This window comes from Myripristis murdjan, chromosome 20 (genome assembly GCF_902150065.1).
Source record: "Myripristis murdjan chromosome 20, fMyrMur1.1, whole genome shotgun sequence".
NCBI lineage: Eukaryota > Metazoa > Chordata > Actinopteri > Holocentriformes > Holocentridae > Myripristis > Myripristis murdjan.
The window spans coordinates 2,898,930-2,923,310 of NC_043999.1; the positions used below are offsets into that span (position 1 = coordinate 2,898,930).

Here is a 24,381-nt window from a genome sequence, read left to right on the forward strand (position 1 = left end):
GCCCTTTTATTTTTTTTTTATTAATTTTTTGTGTGGAAGGGGGACTAGCAAAGTGGGAATTTCATTTTATTTTCCTCTCTCTCTCTCTCTCTCTCTCTCTCTCTCTCTCTCTCTCTCTCTCTGATTTTAATAGCAGCTGTCATATTGATCCTAATATCTCCTCAAAAAAACAAATAAAAAACTTACACTGTTACCAACAACATCTATAATCCGTTATTTGGCTGCGAGGCGGGGCCAGGTTTAGCGGAGAGCTTTTATTGGCTGCCGTCCCTGATTACTGACCAATCATGTCAGGCCAAAGTCTTAATAAAGATTTGGTTCACGGTGGCCGGTGTGTATGTGTGCGTGTCTGTGTGTGTGTGCAGGGTGGCAGAGCAGGAAGAGACAGGAGCACCTGCAGCCTGACTTGGACCGTCCCGGTTCGGAACTATTGATTTCCCCGCTGATTGATTGATTGATTGATTGATTGACTAGTTGACAGGACTATGGCGCCGCTGTCCATCCAGTCAGGAGTGGAGTACGCCAAGACGCTGCTGCCCGAGACGCTGCTGAGGTCCGTGAGTCTGCCTGTCATCACTCATGTCGAATAATAATCATAATAAAGTATCTCTACCAAGAATTGATGTTATTTATTGATTTCCTGTGATAGTGAATCATATTTGAGTCTATTTTTTTTTTTATATGATAGCTTTACATTGGCATTTTTAAAATTATTTGTCATTTTCGCAACAAATCGCTGTGCGTAATTTGGCACGATTGGAGGGATTTGCCACGAGCTGTTTTTATTATTCGCAAAAAAAACAGAAAAGATCCAGGTTCATACCGCCGTGTTTCCACAGAGGCGCTCCGTCTTTCTCTAAATTCACCGAAAACGGACAAAAGAGGAGAAAAGCAGAATAAATCCGTGGCGTCCTCTGCAGCAAGGCGCTTTACGCGCACACTGGACCGACGTTTTATGTCTTATTTATGTATTTAATATATTAATTTTAGTGCTTGTTGTCCCTTAGACGTTTTTTTGTAAACCAAGTCTGCAAACTAAGTTGATCAAATCTTTTGTCAGTTTTCTGTTGACAAAAGTCGAACATTTCTTTTCTTTCCTGGCGTGAAACTGAGGCCAAGACACAGATGAAGGTGTTTTTTAAGTATAAATAAATTTTCACACACACACACACACACACACACAGGGCAGTGGGAATCAGCACTAAGCTCTGTATTTACCTGCTTCAGCTGACCTGGAAATGCCTGGACGGTTTTGTAACAATGCAGCCAAAAAAAAAAAAAAAAAATGCTGCCATTTGGCAAAGAAAAGTCACTCCATTCAGGGCAAAATAACCCGCAGCTGCAAGGGCCAAAACTCCATTCACAGGAAACTTCATTTTTGGCATCAGAAATCTGTCCAGATGGGATCAAACCCTCATATTTGCAGAAACCAGGAGGGATTTTAGTCTCAGGTGATGTGGCTGTAACATGTTTTACTGCCGGCACCAGCAGTGGCACTGATTTTGGTGTTTGGTGTTTTTTTTTTTTGGTTTTTTTTTGGCTTGGAGCACTTCAGATCGCTGAATGTTCCCTTCTCGGGTGCGTTCATTTGAGTTTCAGTCCAAAATTGAATAACCTTTTGTTTCCAGACCATTCCTAAGTGACAGCTGAAAACAGACTGTAGAGCACGGTCTGGGTTTCCTTTAAGAGTCCTTTAAGTGTTTACCTTAAAAATGTAATGAATGATGAGATTTACATAGAGCAAAATGCTCAAAATGAACATGCAGGCTCACCAGTGGGAGCTGGGCAGTGAGGATGTCGATGTTTTTCTCCACAGGAAAAAAAGAATCACTGACTACCAGTTGAACTTTTTAGAAACAAAATCCTGGAGGTTTTCCTTGATAAATGATGTAGATGATGCAGATAACCGTGGAGAAAACTGTGGCTCTCCGTCTCTGAATGAAGCAAAGAAGAAGACAGAGAGTCGATGTGTGTTGGTCTGTTTAGTCGCCTTGCTCTGGAATAAATAATATACTGAGAGCTTTAGTTTTTCCATGTTTGTCTGCATCACTTCCAGATTAATATCAAGCAAGACTTCCAGGATTTTGTCTGGACTCTGACCTGCCTCAGTAAAGAGCGCCTGTCCTGTGAGCCGCCGGAGCCGTGCAGCGCCTCCCTCTGCCTTTTGGAAACACCAGCTGAACCTTTTCCCTTCGTCCTGCAGGTCGGTGTCGTCCGTCCAGGCCACCGTGACGCGGCACATCCTCCCCCCGGCCCAGCCGCGCTGCTTCAAGGTCTGCACGCAGAGCAGGAGGCGCTGCCGCAGCCTGGTCGCCTCCTCGCTGGACGAGCTGCTGGAGCAGGTCAGGAGGAGGAGGAGGAGGTGGAGGAGGAGGTGGGAGGGTCAGGGTCATGATGTGCAGGGCTGCTTGAGAAGCCTCCAGGATTTGTCTCGGCTCCTCTTGCATTTTTTTTTTAAACATCATCTTCTCCATGCAAACCCATACCTACAACTTTATTCTTCCCTCTCCTCACTGCTCTGACAGGTTTTCCTTTTTTATGTGCAGAAAATTAACCTAAAACCACACGCAGCATCAGTCCAAATGACCTAAACACAGCATTTTCACAGTATGCATGGTAAAAAATAACTTCTTTAAACAGCTTTGGGTGTTTTTGGAAGTGCTACCAGAAAGATATCCAGGTCCTGGTTTCACAAAATGATGCAGGGAGGAGAGCTCGTCCTGTCAACTTTAGATGCATTTCACATTTACATCACAGATTAATCTAGCACAGATTGATGTGCAGAATGTCAGAGTCTCTGGTTTAAATCATCACGTATGTTCACATGGAAAGCATGTGAACATATGTTAATGCATGCTTTTTAAAAAAAAAAAAAAAAAAAAAAAATCTTTTAAACGTTTTGCACAGAAAAAGGGCAAATCTGTCACCCACTGTCATTTTTGTGTAGTAGAAGGAAACATCCTCGAGCAAATAAATGTGACTCGAGTGTAAATGGACAGAATAAATTTGTTTACCACCACCAAAGTGCCTGCAACAAAATCCAACTGGCACAGATCCAGATAAAACCTTTTCCCTGTGCTTATTAACTTTTTTTTAATCACCCTAACAATAATTAATTGGTTAGTTGCCTGTTTATTCATCCAAAAGGTACAGCATGTCATGTGCCTCTAATGACCACCCCCCCCCAAGTGTTCAAAATAATACCTCTATACATCTATATAAGATATATCTAATTTAAATAATAATACAAGCCATCAGTAAACATAAACATTCTGCACAATGAGCTATTTTAACTTTTCACACTGAGAAAGCATGTTGTACTTTAACTGAGGGATCATTTGGAATAAGAGTTTTACTTTGTAATGGGATATTTTAAAGATTTGAGGCCTTTCCCCGCCCCTGTCCCGTCAGGCGGCGAGGGTGCTCCTGCTGTCCTGCCGGGTCTTCACTCTGGTCCTGGAGGAGGACGGGACCGTCATCGACTCGGAGGCGTTTTTCCAGACTCTGCCCGGCGACACGGCGCTGATGGTGCTGGAGAAAGGCGAGATGTGGACGCGGAACAAGGTTTGGGAAGCACTGAGGGGGAAATACAAGAGTGGAAATAACTAAAAATACTTGTTACTGAGGTGTATGAATGTTAGAAAGCCACCACATGTTAATATGTGGAGCTGTTCCTGGTGCAGCTCAGAAAAGTGGCTTTACTTTGTTAATGCACGCATAATAAAGGTTTTAGTTTTTATTTCTTTTTCTATGTCTTATAGTTTAATTCTTCTCTTGAGAATTGAGAATCTGATTCACATCTTTTTAGGAATGCCTGAAAATCTCACATATTGGGAAAAAAAAGCATAAAAAATAACTTGATGTTTTAAATGACTTATTTTTTCTTAAATAGATTTTCAAGCCAGTAATTTTATCTCTACAAAAAAAGTTCAGCCAAATAACAAAACTCATGCTTGATCATTTCACCTTTTCTCTGCACAGAAAGCTTAATAAAAGGGGAAATTACCGGTGTCATTTCACATTAAAACAAACTAATTTATGGAATGAGTAGAATCAGATCAAGATTTTTTTCCCCCCTCCCGGCTCATGGCTTCTTTTCTGTTAGTTTGGTGTTTTTGAAAGTAATTTTTGTCAAGGTAAGTGTTTATAGTCTTTATCGAATACTGCCACAAGGGGGCAGCACCTACAAATATATTATGAGACTATATTGGCAGAGTTGCCCTGTAATAGTGTGTGTGCGTGTGTGTGTATGTGTGTTTAGCCTTGAAATCTGCTGTAGATGTTTATCTTTTTAATATCTGCAGTTGTGTCAACATGAGAATTTAGACTTACAGAGTTTCCTGCCTCAAATTTCTTCCATAACGATGTGACTGAACATGTGGTTTGTTGTGGTTTTTGGTTTCAGATGTTCCCGAGCTTCCGGCAGCCAAAGAGGAACGGCATCGCCAAGCTGACCTTTGACCTGTACAAGCTGCACCCTCAGGAGTTCCTGGGCTGCCTGTCGGTCAGAGCCACGCTGTACGACATCTACACGCTGTCCTACGACTTCAGGTGCACCAAGGCCAAGCACGTCCTCAGGTCAGAGCGCCGCGCTGGGCCTCCAGCTGCCCGACTTCCTTTTTCATGTTTGAAACTCAGACTGATGATGCTTCCTCACAGGAGTGACTGATTCTTATGAACATCCATATGAAACCAAATCTCATTGTGCAAATATACTGTGGAAGCATCAATAGTCATCCCTACAATATCAATACTGAGGTGTTTAGTTAACAAAAAACATTGTGATGTTTGATTTTATCCATATCGCCCGGCACTGTTCAGGAGCTGACCACTAGATGGCGCTAGAGGAGGAGTTTTGAGTCATAATTTTGTTGAGTCATGGCTGAGTCACTGCTGTTGATTTCAGTCGCCTCTCTGCCTATTTGACGGTCATTATGAGCTAGAACAAATCATGACGTACTGCCCCTTTAAACACACACAAGCAGTCGGTGCAGTATCAAGGCAAAGCGTGTAATACAGCCACTGGACCACCAGAGGGCAGCGTGGCAGCATCACGTTGTGTCGCTGAGGCGTGGAAAAATAGACGGTTGTATGAAAGAGCAGTAATGTGACGGCTTCCCAACCTTAACCCTGACCTTAATCTCAACTAATCTTAACCGTCTCCAAAATAAGATTATAAGACTATGTTAGACCCGAACCTCAACCTGGTACTGACCTTCACCAAACTTAGATGCTAAATTATACTTAAACTAGGCCAAAACCCTTACCTTAACCCTGTTAGAGTAGAATTTGAGACTCTAACCCTAATCTGACCCTAACCTGAACCAAACTCTGACCTTAAGCCCAACTGAGACCGGTTTAAACCCTAAACTTCACCATTTGGAGTAAAACATAAGAATAAGACATTCTTAACACATTCTCAACATGACCTGACTCTAACCTTGTGGCCAGGAGCGTGGTGACGGTGTTGGGGCTGCAGGGTTCTGGGCTGCAGGGTTCTGGGCTGCAGGGTTCTGGGTTCCACACAGAACCTCAGCTCAGGCCCGTTCTCCCTAACAAGCCCACAGTAACTCCCCACAACACGAGCAGCTGATCTGACAGGACCGAGGCCCTGATCTGCTGCAGCAGGTAAACACTGATGGGACCAGGTGACTCCATGAGGCTGGACCCACTCTGACAGCTGCTGCCACCCAGCAGGGGGCGCCACACGGCTTCACCTGAACTGGGAACCGTTAACGTGTGTAGTTGTGATGCCTAGGTGACACCACAACGTCACACTGACTGTTTCCTCTGGTGGACCGGCGGGTGTGTTACACGCTGTGCCATGATATCAGGTTGGCTCAGGCCTATTCAGGAGCTGACCACTAGATGGCATTAGAGGAGCCTCTTGCTGCTCCACACTGAGTTTTGAGTCAAATCTGTGAAGTCATGGCTGAGTCACCACTATTGATGATGGTTTCAGTCACCTCCCTGCCTATCTGACGATCATTTTGGGCTAGAATGAATCTTAAATCTTTACGTACTGTCCCTTTAAACACACATCAGCAGTGTTGTTGTGGTAACGGAGGCCGGACCCTTTCCCTTCCCTCTCAGGCTGCTGCTGCGCTGCTGCACCTACATGACCAGGCTGGCCGGCCAGCTGCTGCTGCACGCCTCCGCATCCATACCACAGCTCTCCGCAGAGGACGACTGCTAGCTCTGTGTGTGTGTGTGTGTCTGTGTGTGTGTGTGTGTGTGAGAGAGAGAGAGAGAGAGAGAGAGAGAGAGTCTTAAGTGTTTTTTGCATCAGTGGGACTAGATTCAGGTTCTGCAGCTGTCCAGTAAACCAACCGTTAGTCAACCGTTCAGTCAATGTAGTAACTAAACAAATATCTGTGCGTGTGTGTGTGTGTGTGTGTGTGTGTGTGTGTGTGTGAGACTGAATGCAGCCATTAAATACCATAAGAAGCATTTTGTGGTGGAAAAAATCATAGTTTCCTCTTGTTTAGACAATGTTATTTTATATTCTGATCTCCTTTTTGTCCAGATTTAGATTTTCTAGTTTGCTCAAAAGGTTTTTAATCACCACTTTGTGTTGTCTGAATATCTCTAGTGTGTGTGTGTGTGTGTGTGTGTGTGTGTGTGTGTGGTTTTGTAACATGTAGCTGTGGGAGGAAAGTATTTGTGAAATGCAGCGGCACACGACATTTGGACTGTTGTGGCATTTTCTGCTTGTTTTTAGCTTTGAATGGCCTCATTATGTTGAGCTATAAAGTCTTTGTGTGTGTATATATAAATATAAATATATATATATATATATGCTTGTTGTCGGGGTGGATGTTGTAAAAAAGTGAATTTTAAGTCAAAAGTACAATAAAGATTCCTCTAAAGGTTTGTCCAGATCTCTCTTGGTCTGTTTACACTTTATTTTCTTTTTACGAAGCACTCAGACCCGTTCAGAGTCCTCCATACGTTTAATTGTTACTTTTTCCTTTTAAATGTTTATTGTTTTTAAAAATGTAGTTTACATGTTTTCCACCATGCTTCTTACAAAATATTATGCTTTACAGAAGTATTATTGTTATTGCTGTTGTTATTATGATAATTTATTAAACCATTTAACTGTGCAATAATTTATGCCTGTAGGACTTGACAGTTCACCAGTGTGTGGATGATACACTTTTTTTTTTTTTTTTTAACATATGCTCAGTTTCTTATTTCTGTATTTATTGTTGTAAGATTTTGTAGGATTATGCACATATTCAGATTTAATGCACATACTTTTGATACAACTTTATACTGAATGCACTTACTTTTTTTTTTTTTTTAAACATATTTGAAAGGCACATAGTTACATTTTTTTTCTTCCAATAATCTCATTCTTCTCTTGAGAACTGAGTAACTACAGCTGACCAAATTTCCCTTTGGGATCAATAAATTTATTATTATTATTATTGTTGTTGTTGTTGTTGTTACAGCATCGCCCTCGTGGCTCCTCTGTGTGACTGACAGGGACGGGGTGTGTGTGTGTGGGGGGTGTGTGTGTGTGTGAGGGGGGTCAGACTGGACTCTGGAGTTGGGACGGGTCCCGGGGGCGCCCCTCAGGGCGTGGCCGCGTGAACGCGCATCGGAGCAGCAGAAGAAGTGGGCGCGCGCTCGTGTGAGCAGTCGGATCAGCAGCGGGACAGTCCAGCCGGCAGTGAGCAGCAGCCCGGGACAGACATCACACACACACACGCACACACACACCGCACACTGAGGAAGAGCCAGAGGAGCCATGAGGGAGATCGTCCACATCCAGGCCGGACAGTGCGGCAACCAGATCGGCACCAAGGTGAGACGCACCCCGGCCCTCCCTCAGCTGGAGGTTCTGCTCTGAGAGGAAAGTAGAGAACAAGTTCTGCGGGGCGAGAACAGAGCAGGAAGTTTCTGTCCTCACAGAGAGAACCGCTTTAACTTGAACTCACCGAAACGTCCGGACAGCCGCTTCAGCTCTGAGTCAGCATGAGCTCACAGAACCGCACAGACGAATAAAGGTGCTCACCGGAACCAACGATGGTTCTTCAGAGTGATGCCTAGAGGAACCATTTTGCTTCCACAAAGAACCTTTTAGCAAGAGGTTTTTTAAAGAACCATTTTTGTGGTTCTTGGGATTCTTTAAAGAACCCCAGGAACCACAAATGTTTCTTTAAAGAACTTTAGTAGGCTAAAATAGGCTCTTTAAATAACTCTTTTTAAGAATGTTCCTTGTGGACCCAACTGGCTCAGTGGGCTGATTTTTTTTAATGGTTCTTAAGTGATTTTTCTGAATAAAAGGTTCTTTGAGCATTTTAAATCAACTTTAGCACTTTAAAGAACCACAGAAAGTGTGTGAGGAACCAGCCCCTAAATAAAGAGGTTCTTCAGCTGCTGATGGTTCTTTGTAGAACCAGAGAGCATTTTGAAGAACCATTTAAGAACCAGTGTTTTAATGAGTATTCCCTATGGTATCACTATAATATTCACTGTAATATTTGGACAGTGTGCGTGGTGAGTTTTTAATAACCTTGCAGTATTTGGCCATTACCTCCTATAGAATCACTAAAATATTCACTATAATTGTATAGAGACTCATAGTACATGTGTAGTACACTATGAGTTAGTAGCTACCTTGCAGTACTACACAGTATTTCATGTCTTGTGGTATCCCTGTAATATTTGCTATATAGTCCCATAGAGAGTTACAGTACGTATGCAGTGCACCATAAGGTGCCATACAGTACAGTCATTATTCTGGTGTGATATATCTACAGTTATCTTATAAAATGTATCACAGCATAATTATTTAAGTTTTTTTTGGGACATGTTTTGCAGTACGTGTTTGTTAGGCTTCATTTGAATGGGGTATTTTGTCCTGAATGCGTAACTGAAGGAATGAATGAATGAATGAATGAATGGCTGATGTTCACTGGCTCCCCTGTGTCACCCTCCTTTATTATAGGCCAGTGCCCTATAATAAACTTATAAGGGTGCCATGGAGCCGTGAGGTGAACTCTGAACCACCGTGCGACTATTCAAGGAATTTAGGCTGAGGATGACTGCTCGGCTGCTGTAAATCACCAGGCGTTCAGCCAGCGCACAGCTACAGGCCCATTTACACCCCGAAAAGAGTTAAAAAAAAAAAAAAAAAAAAACGTGTATCTGAACTGATCCAAACTGAAAGTGAGACAGAGAAATGGGAGGAGACAAAAGAGCCAAGTCAGCTGCAACTGGCACTGAAATGAAGACGAGAGCGGAGGCTGGACACTGAGCCTCTGTGGGGAAATAACTCAGCAGTGACACAGCTGTTTGTGCACGGCCCATACAGCACACTGAATACATCAAGTGCACAAATAGCTTTATAATGTTTTGAAGGCATCTGGTAATCTAATGTAATCTGTGAACTTGAACTAATACTGTATTATAGTGGAAACAAATGCATCAATATGGCTAGAAATGAATCAAACTGAAGATGTAACACTGATCATTATGGTTTTGCTCCCTGAAAGAATGCTAATACAATATTGAATGTGGATAGATATGATACAGAAATCACCCCCCTCCCCCCAAACAAAAAAACAAACAAACAAAAAAAAACAAGATAACAGAAAACCAGAAGCAAAACAAACAATACTATATGCATGTAAACTTTCAAATCTCTATCACCTTCCAAGCCTAGATCTGGGCTAACTAGCAGCTGTTTTTAGCCCTTTTCTTTTTGCTCATTTTTTCAAATGAATGCTTTAGCTTAAAAACATCAGAAATTACGGCAAAGCCTTGCTCTCTAACCCACAGCTTGTTCCCCAGCGACCTTCCTAATCTAAAGGACATTTGTGGGACCAACACTTTTTGACCTATAAGTTACAAAGAGACTGAGAGAGACTCACCGCTGTTTGCTGAAATTACTGCATGTCAGACCACATGTCAGGAGATCTGTTAGACTTTTGAAACAGCTCCCTCTATTGTGTGTGTGTGTGTGTGTGTGTAATATGGACTAGAGGCGTACATTCTGGCCTAGCCCAAAGTATACCCCGGGGTATACTCTGGTCAGGGGGGACACTTTGAGCTGTTACACCGGCTCACAGTCTCCGGTCTAGTTGATCCCAAAGGTGTTGGCTGGGGTTGAGGTCGGGGCTCCGTGCGGGCCGGTGATGTGAGGCTTGTGTGCGGCCATGATGTTGATGTCACACCTGTGGCAGCGGGCCTGAACGAAGCACCTGAGCTCGGTGGTTAAGGGGTGTGGTCCATACAGTGTGTGAGCAGTGCACAGCAGGTACATTAAGGTTGGTTTTTACTCCTACTGGCAGGCATGGTGTCCATGTATTCATAACGCTGTAGTAGTCGTGGTGTGTTGCTGAGTCACCGTGCAGAGGAGTGTGTGAGGAGTGTGTGAGGAGTGTGTTCACCGTCTTCTCTTCTTCTGCTGCTGTGACTCAGTTTTGGGAAGTGATCAGCGACGAGCACGGCATCGACCCCGCCGGGAACTACGTGGGCGACTCAGCGCTGCAGCTGGACAGGGTCAACGTTTACTACAATGAGGCGTCCTGTAAGTACAACACACTGAGGGTGTGTGTGTGTGTGTGTGAGTGTGTGTAAGAGTGTGTGTGTGTGTGTGTGTGTGTGTGTGTGTGTGTGAGTCACTGTGAGTCACACACTTCCCTCAAATGACTTGCCTTGTGATGACCCTGAGTTTTCAGAAGATATTATTCAGAGAAAATCACCACTATCACATCCATCTATCTCATCAGTTTTTTGTGAAAGTTTCATCGTAGTTTTCTCACTATTTGTTTTTTTTACTTTTTTTTTTTGTAAATTTTGCGTGAATATGATGGCGATTTTCTTGGAATTTTATGTTAAATATGTCATGTTTTTGTGCACAATAAAGTCAGCGTGTTCGGGATTCAAAAGGTTTGTACAGACACAATAAAGGCGACACTGACCTGTTGAGTTATTTTCATGTTAAATTAAATTAAAATTAAAATTAAATTAAAATAAAAAAAGTCTTACTACATTTCATTCCCCTCACTTTTTTTTAAAAATGTATTAATTAATAGGTCAGTGACAACAAAATAGACCTTTAAGGAAACACTAATGGCCTCACTGGATGTAAACAAATGTTTTTTATCATTATTATTATTATTATTATTATTATTATTATTACAAGGTCAGGATGGGACAATATGCTGGGATTCAACATAATTAAAGTTCAACAATAACAAATATGACTGTGAAGAGTTATGTTTACTGTTGAGCCAGAAATCTTTAAAGCAACGTCACTGGCTTCCTAGAATGTAAACCATTTTTTAAAAAAAACGTTGTTGCTGTAAAGTGCAGATAATTCACACCGAACAGTCACATTATTGTTGTGCAGGTCCTCCTTTTGCAGCCGTGACGCGTCGAGGCGTGGACTCGAGACGTCAGCAGCAGATCCTGTAAGTCCTGGAGCTGCGAGGTGGGAGCTCCAGGACTCCAGGACGCTCGACTGGGGATTTGGAGGCGAAGTCGACACCTTAAACTCGTCGTCGTGTTCCTCAAACCGTTCCTGAAGCATTTCTGCGGTGTGGCAGGGCGCGTCGTCCTGCTGAAAGAGGCCACAGCCGTTAGGGATCCATGAAGAGGAGGACCCGCTCTGCAGCAGCGTTTAGGGAGGTGCTACGAGTCAAAGTAACCTCCACATGAACGGCAGGACCCAGGGCTTCCCCGCAGAACATTACCGAAGCACCAGCCATCCACATGATGGACAAGAAAACGTGATCCATCAGACGAGGCCGCCTTCCTCCTTCGCCCTGTGGTCCCGTTCTGATGCTCACGTGCCCATTGGAGGTGCTTTCGGCAGGGGACGGGGGTTAGCATGGGCACTAGGGGTGTAAATCACAAGCTTCATCATGATACAATATTAAATCAGTTCTTTGTACAACGACACAGTATTTGCCAACATTACAAAGTCTGCCACGATACGATTTCGATTCGATCCGAGGCCTGTGATCGATATCAGACGATACCATAACACCTCAAAACAGTATCACTTCCATACAACGTGTCCTGTCAGTCGACCATCTTCTCTCCTGAATCCAAAGTATCTCCACACAGCCGACTATTTCCTCCTCCTCGTCTTTATCTTTGATGCACCAGCCAGCAGAACTTGTTCTTAATGAGTTGCCTGGTTAAATAAAGGTTAAATAAAATAAATAAAAGCAGCTACTACCATGGTTTCAGGTGCGCCTAGGCGGAAGTGGCGACGCAAGTGCGCCATGAGAATTTCAAAATAAAGGCAGCATGACCTGAAAGATCACATTGATGATCAGTGCTTACACTTTGCATTGAACCTGTTGCATCGTTGAATGTTCAATCGATGGATCGACCCAGATTGATGGATCGTTACACCGCTAAGCGACAACCTGAGCGGCCTGTCGCTGCTCAGCCTCAGACACAACCACCTGTGATGTCACCTCTGTGATAGAGACACCTCTTTAAAACAGCCTGCATTCACTTTTTAGCAACTTGAGCAGCAGCAGCTCTTGTGGCAGATCAGGCCACACGGGCCAGCCTTTGCTCCCCACATGCATCAATGAGCCTCTGTTCACCGGTTTTCCTTCCTGGGACTCTTGTGGTCGGGCCTGTCCCCTGCAGACTGGGAACCCCCGACAGGAGCTGTGGTTTTGGAGCTGCTCTGAGCCGGCCAGCCATCACAGTTTGGCACTTATCAAATTCACTTACATCCGTATGCTTGCCCATTTTTCCTGCTTTCAACACATCAACTTCGAGGACTAAATGTTCACCTGCTGCCTGATATATCCCACCCACTGACAGGTGCCACTGTAACGAGATAACCAGTGTCCTTCAGTCCACCTGTCGCTGGTCATAATGTTAATACTCCGTTTGTGAAACTGTGATGGGCAAAACATTTCATATTGTAACGAGTCATTTTCCCGCTCTATGATACACTCACAAAAAGTTAGGGATATTTGGCTTTTGGGTGAAATTTATGGAAAATGTAAAATGTTCACGCTACAGTGATATTATATCATGAAAGTAGGGCATTTAAGTAGAAGCATACACTGGTGATTTCCTCATCTCAAACAATTTCTTGAAACAAAAGCCAACAACAGTGGTGGATATACCACAACAAAAAATGTCAGTGTCAATAACTTGTCATGTGCCCTTGAGCATCAATTACAGCTTGACAACGACGTCTCATGCTGTTCACAAGTCGACTTATTGTCTGCTGAGGCATGGCATCCCACTCTTCTTGAAGGGCGGCCCTCAGGACATTGAGGTTCTGGGGTACAGAGCTCCGAGCCTCAACACGGCGACTCAGCTGATCCCATAGGTTTTCTATGGGATTCAGGTCTGGAGAAAGTGCAGGCCACTCCATTTGAGGTACCCCAGTCTCCAGCAGCCGTTCTCTAATGATACGACCTCGATGAGCTGGAGCATCAAACACCTGATGTGAATTTTGCCGTTAAACTCCTTGTTAGAGAACAGCAACTTGTGCAAAAAGTACTGAAACACTGAACAGTTGGACATGTGCATTCAAAAGTTTACAGAAGGTCACATTAAGTTCACCTGTAAAGGTTATAATGCATTTTAGGTTCATCCTGAAATTTCACCCGAAAGCCGAATATCCCTAACTTTTTGTGAGTAGTGTAGGTGTTGTCCTGTCAGTATTTTTGCTATGTTTTATTGATCCATGCCTTCATAGTTTGTTTCTGCAGCCAACATGAGGCGTGCTAAACTTACAGATGCTTTCACTTGCAGGAAAGCATTTTAACGGTTTTTATTTTTTATGTTATGAGTTCACCACATTCGTCCAGAGTCGAGGTGGCAGTGGGTCAAATGGTATTCTGACTTGATGAGCGAATCCATTAAACTTTTCCAAGTAGAAAGTCAGAATCGATGACTTTCCAACATGTTTTGACAGCATAATGTTAATGTGAGGCAGCAGGTTCTCCATTTAGGAGATGAATGGAGTGATGATTAAATTCATAATAAAGATTTTAGATTATGTCAGCTATGTCAAATTATATCATTTCAGTGCTGCAGATGAGCTAGACAGTATTGACCGCTCCTGTTTGTTTGTGCAGCACATAAATACGTCCCCCGGGCCGTGTTGGTGGACCTGGAACCGGGAACCATGGACAGCGTCCGCTCGGGAGCGTTCGGACAGCTCTTCAGACCAGACAACTTCATCTTTGGTAAACTTTTCCTTTGACCTGCTGTTGTGTTTTTACCTGATCTGATTTTACTTGTTATTCGCCTCCTGCCAAAACCCAACACCAGAGGACCTGAAGCTGTCAGGGGCAGAGGAGGCTTGTTGCTTTCCCCGCTGACAACGATGCACGTCTGACATTTTCTGTTTAGTCGGTGTTATATAAGAGAAACAGTGACTGTTGCAGAGAAAATGTCTGTTCTGCAGAACGCCCACAACAGAGTTCACTTTTCTTGTTGCACAACAGTCGGCTGATCAGTTTATTGCAACCGATGGAAAAAAAAATCCCCATGAAACAAATAACAGTTGCTTGTAAGCAAACAGCAATCAATGTCAGTGCAGAATACAGTTCAGTGAGCACAACTCAACCAGGAAATGGACTTTTTCTTTTTACATCAGTAACTTTTTATGTTTCTTTTTTTTGTGTTTTCTGAGTTACGTCGACAGAACAACAGTGAAACTTTCCAGAGATTAATCTCCTGCAGTGTGTGTTCAGAGAACAGCCAGTGAGTCAGACTGCATTTGTACTGGAAAGACCCCGGCGTTTGTTTAATAAACTGACATCTCCCTGCGAGAAGAGGCAGGGATCTGCTCTGTCTCAAGCGCACACACACACACACACACACACACACACACACACACACACACACACAAACACACACAAATCATAAAACAAAGCTAGTGCTCTGTCCTCTTGTGCCTTATCTCTTGCAGCTAAATGGGTGCACTGGAGTGAGAGTGTTGGTGGAGTGTTAACAGATTAATATACCGAAATTTAGCAAATGCCTTTGTGTGTGTGTGTGTGTGTGTGTGTGTGTGTGTGTGTGTGTGTGTGTGTGTGTGTGTGTGTGTGTGCAGGGGCATTGTAGTGGGGGAAAAGTGGGACTGATTACTCAGGGCCACAATGGGGGAGGGGGCCCTCGAAAGGCCTGAAATAAAAAGGTCGGCTTTACAAGGGCCCAATAAGATTTCTTTTCATGGGGCCCAAAATCCCTGGCGGCACCCCTGTGTGTGTGTGTGTGTGTGTGTGTGTGTGTACAGCCTGTGTACATGTATGTGTTAGTTCATGCATGTGCTTCCACATGCACATCTCTCCATACAGTGTGTATGTGCTTTGCCGTATTAAATTGCTGGCTGGTTGTCTGCAGGCCAGACAGGTGCCGGGAACAACTGGGCCAAAGGTCACTACACGGAGGGGGCGGAGCTAGTGGACTCGGTGCTGGACGTAGTGAGGAAGGAGTGTGAGCACTGCGACTGCCTCCAGGTAAACACACGCAGACTGACGTTTTAGCCAGAAATTTAGTTTCTCAGAGCCGCTGTGGAGGTAGAAATAATCTCATTGGTTGAACTGTGGCATCATCACCAGCATGGGAGCAGATGTTTGAAGGGAGGATCTGAAGTGATGCACGGTTCGATCTACCTGGTGTATTTTTCATGCAAAATCCTATTATTATGAGTAGATGGCTAGTGCTCAAAAATGGTCACGTCAAAGCATCAAATTGGATGAAAGTTTTTGGGCGTGGACAGAGAAACCAGGGATCACAGAGAGGAGATTTATTTGGTATCTGTGAAGGCAAAACGCTGGCTCTTAGTTTGAAGTTTCAAGTCAAAAGTTTCCATGAACTGAGAAAACTGCAAATCCAGAGCAAAAGCTGCAATTACAGCGTCTGGATGGACGTTCTCACCACCATCTCCTGGTTTCCTGCCGGTGAGACCGAGATTTTTTTGTGAGTTTTCCTTTTTGCAATGCATTGCTGTTTCTGAGTTCCATTTTTTGGCGTTTTGAAGAGGGGATTTTTATGCAAAGGTTCATTGAGTTTTTCATGGACACGTGAGTGTCATATGAGCATTTAAAGGGACATTTAAAATCTGTTTATTGGAAGCAATTCTTTAAGTTCATTGGGTTTTTGGGAGTAAACATATAATTTGGTATTCTATCCTAACACTGACAGTAAGAAATAGCAATAGTGAACTGAACTCTTGTGGTAACTAGGCTTTTTTAAAAGGGCTCATTATCACAGAAGCTCAATGTGTCGAACCAAAGATGACAAGTTTGGCAAATTTGAATGGAAAAGAAGGAGCTCTGGTCAAAATATTAACAAAAATACATATACAGTGTTTTTGTTCTTTATTCATGACTGTGGTACGGCTAGTTTGAGCTTGGAAGGCTAACTAGGCTACTGATAATTAGCTACATAGATAACTCAGAATGATTGTATTTCTTTGCTGGGAAAAAAAATGGTTCTTTGGCTGCAGCCACTGAGGTTGAACTGAGCCAGTGAGATTATTTCCACCTCTTGGGGAATGTTTGTAACACTGCCTCCAAGTTTTAAATCATCTTCAGGTTATTTTTTAAAGACTTTATTCACTCTAAAATGTGTCTTGCAACAAAGCATACAACAACAACAACGAGCTAAAATACAGAGGCGTCAATATGTTCCTATGTTACGTTAGTCAAACAAGTTTCCTCCAGTTTCACCAAACAACTGCAGTTGGGACGCTCCCTCATCACTGTCTTTAGTCTTTAGTAACAAAAAAATGTCTTGAAAATAAGTGAAGATGTCTCTGCTGGTGTGTCCAGGGTTTCCAGCTGACTCACTCCCTGGGCGGGGGCACCGGCTCCGGCATGGGCACCCTCCTCATCAGCAAGATCCGAGAGGAGTACCCCGACCGAATCATGAACACCTTCAGCGTCATGCCCTCTCCCAAGGTACCAGCACCAAGAGAGGAGTGGGCTGCCAGTTTTGCACTGGAAGGAGGGATGGATGGAAATATTCATATAGTTAATTTGTTCCTATCCTTTCCCTGCACCTCTTTATTGATTTTCTTTCTTCTTGGCTTCCTCGCTCCTCTGATTTTATTGACTCTCATTGTTTTATCCTCTCCTCTGTCCTTAACCCTTCCCACCTGTCTCGCTCCATCATCTCTCTGCCCTCCCTCATCCACAAATTCACTCTAGCTTCACACTGACATGCATCTTCCATCGTCTTTGTCCTTTTTGTCTTAGATCTTATTTCAACCCAACCTACTGACCTCCTTTCTCCACTCTTCTCTGCATCTCAACTCTCCCTTTGACCCTCCACTGTCTGTCACCTCTCCTCTCCTTCTCCATGTCACCTAAGCCTCCCTTCATCCTTCTTTCTTTTTGTCCCACCAGGTGTCAGACACCGTGGTCGAGCCGTACAACGCCACCCTGTCGGTTCACCAGCTGGTCGAAAACACAGACGAGACCTACTGCATCGACAACGAGGCTCTTTACGACATCTGCTTCCGCACGCTCAAGCTCACCACGCCCACCTACGGCGACCTCAACCACCTCGTCTCTGCCACCATGAGCGGGGTGACCACCTCTCTCCGTTTCCCCGGCCAGCTCAACGCAGACCTTCGCAAGCTGGCCGTCAACATGGTGCCGTTCCCCAGGCTGCACTTCTTCATGCCCGGGTTCGCCCCTCTGACGGCGCGTGGCAGCCAGCAGTACCGAGCGCTGACCGTCCCCGAGCTCACCCAGCAGATGTTCGACGCCAGGAACATGATGGCGGCCTGCGATCCGCGCCACGGCCGCTACCTGACCGTCGCCACCGTCTTCAGGGGACCGATGTCCATGAAGGAAGTGGACGAGCAGATGCTGAACATCCAGAACAAGAACAGCAGCTACTTTGTGGAGTGGATCCCCAACAACGTCAAGGTGGCCGTCTGCGACATCGCTCCCAGGGGGCTCAAGATGGCTGCCACCTTCATCGGCAACAGCACGGCCATCCAGGAGCTGTTCAAGCGGATCTCGGAGCAGTTCTCGGCCATGTTCCGCCGCAAGGCCTTCCTGCACTGGTTCACGGGCGAGGGCATGGACGAGATGGAGTTCACGGAGGCCGAGAGCAACATGAACGACCTGGTGTCCGAGTACCAGCAGTACCAGGAGGCCACCGCCAACGACGGGGAGGAGAACTTTGAGGACGAGGAGGAGGAGATCAACGAGTAAGGAGACAGAACGCTGCTTATTGGTAAACCACTGGCGGGACACCGGCACAGTAATGATAGGACGTCATTAGAATAGCGGTCAAATCTAGACAGGGCAGGGGTTTCATTCCAAAACACCGCCGATTTATTCCAAAGAAAGAAAAATACTCAGTATGTTCTTGTGCTCCAAACTGTTCAGGGCTCAAGTTTGCTCTTATACCCCAGCGACATTTGTTGTACATTTTACTTTCATGCAAGCGGTCATTTTGTTGGAGTCAGTATCAAATTATTTCAAGTGGCAGGAATCTCACCTTAGAATGAAACTGTAATCGTAGATCATCTAGAAGATTGAGTCTGGAGAGTAAACCATGTCAAAAGGGGCTGGGATCTTGATAAAACTTGAGACCACAGTGATTTATTCTGAGGAATTTGATAAAATCTTCTGATCCAGAGCCATAGTTGTAGATTATGCACTCTCTTGCTGCCCCTTCTCTAGGACTATGAAGTATTTCCTGCAAATATTTATAACTATTACCATGATTACCACCGGTCCATTGCAATGCCAGTGTTTTTCCAGTCATCCCTAAAGTCAGCTGGCATGAAATCACAGGTTCTTTCATGACATGATGGATGGCAGTTCTGCTGCAAATTGCGGTGACTGCACAATATCTATCTGTGGCTCTGGGCAGAACACAGGGAACAACTTTATCATTAAAAGGAAAATGTCAGTGACTGGATATCAGATTAGTTTTCCACATCATTACGATGACCAACAAGTCACGAGTTTGACAGCGCAGTTACTGACAATATCCCAGAAGTAGCAAGAATTTTAAAACATTCATATCTTGTTGCAGGAACTCTGCTCCATTTAAACTGATTCAGCCAGCTTTAGCTAAAAATGATGAAAGATAAATGACGAAATACATGTTTTAGTGATCGATTAACTGTCTTGACATGTTAAATCTGAAAGTCCAAAGAGGCTGGTGAGGTATCTCTGAGAACTAAAGACCCAAACACATGACGCTATACTCCTTTTTTTTTTTTTTTTTGTACTGAACTGTGCTCCAGTGTGTTTGTTCTCAAGCTGTGATTTTTCCATGTGCGCAGGTCTTGAGTGGCTGAAGAGCGGTTGAAATAAAAGCTTATCCCAAGGCCTTGACATGTACTTGTCTGCTCAGTTCATGTGTTTTGGATTTGTGTATCGCACTGCATGTCGTGTCCCTGCCTCGTACGTTTATGTGACAGATGTGATGCAGAGCTCCTTTGTCGATTTGCAAAAGAAAATCTGATTTCAGTCCCGGCACCGATGGACGAGTCTGTCTCTGGTCATATCAGTTCAGATGAAGACATAGACTAATATGAACCTTGTATTTCTGTTATGCAAGGCTTTCCCAGACATGTGGGCTGCCCGATGCAAACAATCTGTATCTTTATTTAAACCCGTGCGTCCCTGGAGTTGGTTCAGACTCTATTTTCTGCTCGTTAAAAGACTTTTCAGGGATCCAAGGCCTCGTTCACACTGCAGGCAAATCAGATTGGTTCCTCGGATCAGATCTTTAAGACAGACTGTACCCACTCTTATTTGGAGCTGATCAGATTGGATTTGTGTGTCCAGACCTCACCAACATATCTGTGTCGGTTGCTATAGTAACAACATAGGCGTCAGTATCAGCAAAGAGGCATGAGGAACAGAGCTCCATCGCCTCGCCCTCCAAACAGTCACGCTGTCAAGTCATGGTGCAGAACGTCTCCGTCGCATTCGACAAATTCAGCAATGGAGGAGGCTGTGATCAATGTATCCATGGTAACAGCAGCCACTAGCAGGCACCTCCGTGACTTTGAACTGATGTCGTTGTTATGTGTCACTTTGCGAGAGGCATGACCCTCTGAAATCCTATTTGAGCGTCCGGACTGAGACGCATCTGTACAAATCTGACTGGAATCACATTTGAGACCTCCTCCAGATGTGGTTTGGATCTGATTTGCAAAAATTGCATTTGATGTCTTTTTTGTTTTGTTTATTTTCGCAGTCCAGACTTTCTAAAATCAATCTGGACAGGACAAAAAACGGATTTGGGCTGGCAGTCTGAACAAGGCCTAAATGTCTCCCTGGCAAAGCAAACTGAGCTAAACGAGGAAACAGCTTGAAGTTTGAAAAAACAGTCCAAACATAGGACGCGCTTATTTAAGTTCCCCAGTGAAACACAACTTGTAGCTTCAGAGCTCAAACGCCTGAGACGACTTCTTCTCCTTTCTATATTTGTGATGCTCATGTCACAGCCATGTTGGACGTGACTCAACTCATCTCGGCGACTCACAGCTAACAACCAGACAGATTTGCAGGCTAACAGCTAATGCTACCCTACTGTATGAAGGAATCGAGTGCAGTAATATCGTATTGTGTCCTTTTTTATTATTATTATCATGTCTTCCATGATGAACCAAAAAGTAGTAAATACAACCATGTTTTTTTCCCCCATAGGACGCTTGTATTTATGTTTTTAACGATGTTTCTGCTGCTGCTTCCTGTCTATTAGCGCTGTTGCTTGGCCTCATGCATTCTTTATAAATTGTTTGCACGAAATATCGGCAATCTAGGGATTTGAATTTGCTCTAATGTGGCACTCGGTGCAAGTTGATTTGGATAAAGGAAATAAGCTAAACAGAAAAAAGGGAAAAAACTGGAAAATGATGGTCAGGGAGGACATAACAGCTGTGAGGCGTTTCAGGCTGGTTTGGGGCCTGGCCGCGCTCACTGTGGACGGGACAGTCAGCCGAATGCCTGAAATGCCTCTGATGTGGCTGCTCTGCGACCAGCTGAGCGGCCGCGGGGCCCGAGGCGGCCGCTCAGCGCCTCGCCAAACATCAGACAGAGGAGAAAACCCCCCGTCAACAGCTTGTTAATCTCCGCCCGCCGCACCATTGTGCCGCAGAGTTGATTTCCCCAGCACTTCTATTTATGTTGGGATTAGCCGGAGAACAGACGGGCTGCAGCCACTCGGCCGGTCATTATCAATGCCAAATGCTTTGCTCATGTCTGTCTGTCTGGGCTGCTCTGTGTGTGTGTGTGTATGTGTGTGTGTGTGTGTGTGTGTGTGTATGTGTGTGTGTGCGAGCAGCACACAATGCACAATACCAGGGCTTGCTGCCGGCATGGAATTCCTCTTTCGATTTCATTTGTTTCTGATTCACAAGATCCAGATTTGTTTAGATACCAGTTTACTCCTATTTTTTTTTTTATTACTACTAACGAGTACACACTCAGTGGTGTTTACAGCGATTCCAAATTCATCACACGCTGAGACAACGATGCCGATGCCGAAGTATTGATCTAACTAAGAGATTAGCTGATTATTTAATTTTTTATAAATAGATTATCAACCATGATATAAGTTTTACAAGCCTCATGTTGCCATTTCATGAAGTTGTACACAGAATACAAAGACTGTGCAGTGTTTCCACATCACCTTTTAGTGTCGGCTCAGCTCGCGTGGAACCTCGAACCAAAAAGAAGTACCAGGTTCCAGGCACAACTTTTGCCTGATGAAAAAAAAACTAGAGCCACATTGAGCCGCACCGTGTGCTGGAAAAGCAGCTCATTTCATATCAAAAATAAACCAGAGCAACTCAAACAGGGACATCATCCTGCACTAGTGGCTGGAAATTAAAATTTCACCCAATAAAACCTTCACAAATCATTAAATATCCACCTGTCCCTTCAAAATAAAAGTGTGTTTCTCTCCCAAACTGATATCCTGTATATCAGGGGTCACCACTCATGTGCCATGGAGGGCCAAGAGGCTGCAGGTTTTCATTCCAACCAAGACCTCCACCAGGTGACTTCACTGATCAGGTGACACCCCACCTTGTATCAGAAAGGAGGAGCTAATCAGTGAAATCACCTGGTGGAGGTCTTGGTTGGAATGAAAACCTGCAGCCTCGCGGCCCTACATGGCACATGATTGGTGACCCCTGCTGTATATAAGAAAAAATTAAAACCTTTTCATAATAATAAAAATAATGATACAAATAAAATATACTAAAATATGTCACCTTTGAACCTCTGCATAGATGTGTAATGAAATATATCTGCAAAATAGCTATAGAAGAGAATATGAAAACCTATAACAGATGTATAATCATAAAGAATAATTTATGATATGATTTCCATGTGGCAGTCCATTTGAAATTATGTTATAAATTATATGTATTATAATTATTAGATGGCATTCTTGCTTGTTTGCTTTTCTTAAGTGGCTGGACGCCTTAAACTGAGCGGAGAAATCCCATTTTGAAATTGAAATGTACAAGATTTAAAAGTTCCCGTCCATTTTTTTTTTTTTTTTTAAATGCGGTCATGCTGATAACACTGGTCACGTTGAGCACACACACGGTCCGGTCACATGTCGGGTGTGACCTCGTTTCTAACTGAGAGTTTCAGAGCGTCTGTGTGAACTCACCGTGTTACACTGAGACAGATTACACTGATATGATTTAAAGACCCCATGAACTGGACTCTTATGTTATGTTATGTTGTATTTCCTGATGAAACAGGAGGTTTGGGTGCAGGGATGGATCCCTCACAAGTGCAAACCAACAGGATCTCAGTTTGGGAGAGAAACACACTTTTATTTTGAAGGGACAGGTGGGTGAGAGGGGATGTTTAGAGATTTGAAGGTTTTATTGGTTGAAATTTGAATTTCCGGCCACTGGTGCAGGATGATGTCACTGTTTACAGGAAGTGGAGGTCATCTGAGGTCATTTCATGGGGACTTTAATGTTTCTGCTGTCATTCGGTCACACTCACCCTCTCACAGAGTGGATTCTGTGACAGGGTGACTCTGAGCGGTGAATGTTTGGGACGTCTCAGATGGTCTGGAATCTGCCGGCCGGGTAACCCAATATTTCCTACATTAAAGCGGCCGGCTCAGCAGCTGCTCCCGGGACAGGACAGTCACTCACACACACACACACACACACACACACACACACACACACAGAGGTGATAATGACAGTCAGTCTGAGGTCTAGTCAAACACAAATACATTCATGGACGTGTGCACGCGCACACACACACACACACAGGGAGGGGTGTGCTGTATTTCTCCCTGCAGCTCTTAACTGCTTGCACTCAGATTTTCCACTTAAACAGGATGAAAATTAGAAATCCATTACATTTCTGTATTGGGTTATTATGGGATAAATGGCTTTGAACAAGCTTTTTTTCCCTGTCTGAACCTTCATAAATGCATTATTCATGCATATAAATAAAAAAAATAATTAATTAATTAATTAATTAAAATAAATTATAAACTGGACCTTTTTAATTTTATTTATTCATTATTTAATTTTATTTTTTTACTTGATTGTTTTTATTTTGTTTGATTGATTTTTTTTTACTATTATTTATTTATTTATTTTTTTTATCCATTTTGCATTTTATAAACTGTGCCTTTTTAACTTCGTTTTTATTTGTATTTATTTGTTATTTATATTTTATTAATTTATATTATTGTTTTATTTTTTATTTTTACTATTACATTTTGTATACTAGTAATGCATTTTAAACTGTGCCTTTTTCACTTTATTATTTTATTTTTTTATATTGCATTTATCATTATTTGATATTATGTTGCTTTAGAATTTCTTTATTTTATTTATTATTTATATCACATTTTCTATATCAGAATCAGCTTTATTGGCCAGGATGCGTTCACATACAAGGAATTTGACTCCGGTAAACTTTGCTCTCTTAATTTACATAAATTAAATAACAAAAGAGAAACAGAAAAAGGGTGATAAAATAAACAAGAAGACAAGTAAACAGTGTAAGTAAACAGTATATACTGTACCTTTAAACTTTTAACTATTATCTTATGTATTTTATGTATTTTAGATATTATTATTATATTTTTCCTTGTTGACTGTGTAGTAGTGGTCCAGACTTCATTTGTTCTGTTCATTCAAAAACTTAAATAAATAAATAATACATACATACATGAATAATAATAATAATAAAAAAGTATCCACCAAAAAAATAAAATAAATTGATTAAATGATGTGGTAACAGAGTTGTCCTGAGGCCCTGAGGCAGCAGTTCTTTCTGTTCTTTCAGTTCTTTCTGTTCTTTCGGTTCTTTCTGTTCTTTCTGTTATTTCAGTTCTTTCAGTTCTTTTGGTTCTTTCTGTTCTTTCGGTTCTTTCAGTTCTTTCAGTTCTTTG

The 24,381-nt window shown here is 43.2% G+C and overlaps 2 protein-coding genes across 4 annotated transcripts in view; both read left to right on the forward strand.

The window, feature by feature from the left end:
- Nucleotides 1-332: 332 nt before the first annotated feature.
- Nucleotides 333-24,381, forward strand: part of cidea (cell death inducing DFFA like effector a) — a 28,816-nt gene continuing 4,767 nt past the window's right edge. The window contains exons 1-6 of one of the 3 annotated variants that reach the window (XM_030079721.1): nucleotides 333-553; nucleotides 2,204-2,342; nucleotides 3,412-3,564; nucleotides 4,406-4,578; nucleotides 6,094-6,236; nucleotides 6,379-6,874. In XM_030079721.1, the coding sequence (XP_029935581.1) occupies nucleotides 486-553; nucleotides 2,204-2,342; nucleotides 3,412-3,564; nucleotides 4,406-4,578; nucleotides 6,094-6,196 (636 nt within the window). In that variant the 5' untranslated portion in view covers nucleotides 333-485 and the 3' untranslated portion in view covers nucleotides 6,197-6,236; nucleotides 6,379-6,874. Of the gene's footprint in view, nucleotides 554-2,203; nucleotides 2,343-3,411; nucleotides 3,565-4,405; nucleotides 4,579-6,093; nucleotides 6,875-24,381 lie in introns of those variants that run through there. The other 2 variants (XM_030079722.1, XM_030079719.1) reach the window with 2 other exon arrangements.
- Nucleotides 7,729-18,865, forward strand: tubb6 (tubulin, beta 6 class V). Its single transcript, XM_030079716.1, has 6 exons — nucleotides 7,729-7,813; nucleotides 10,435-10,543; nucleotides 14,082-14,192; nucleotides 15,355-15,470; nucleotides 16,788-16,916; nucleotides 17,364-18,865. Exons 1-6 carry the CDS (start codon nucleotides 7,757-7,759, stop codon nucleotides 18,180-18,182), a joined length of 1,341 nt encoding a protein of 446 aa, XP_029935576.1. The 5' UTR covers nucleotides 7,729-7,756; the 3' UTR covers nucleotides 18,183-18,865.

Coding starts and splice junctions, on each gene's coding strand:
- tubb6 (XM_030079716.1), top strand. CDS start 7,757: ATGAGGGAGATCGTCCACATCCAGGCCGGACAGTGCGGCAACCAGATC. Junction 10,544..14,081: donor TTACTACAATGAGGCGTCCT/GTAAGTACAACA, acceptor TTGTTTGTGCAG/CACATAAATACGTCCCCCGG. Junction 16,917..17,363: donor GCGTCATGCCCTCTCCCAAG/GTACCAGCACCA, acceptor TTGTCCCACCAG/GTGTCAGACACCGTGGTCGA.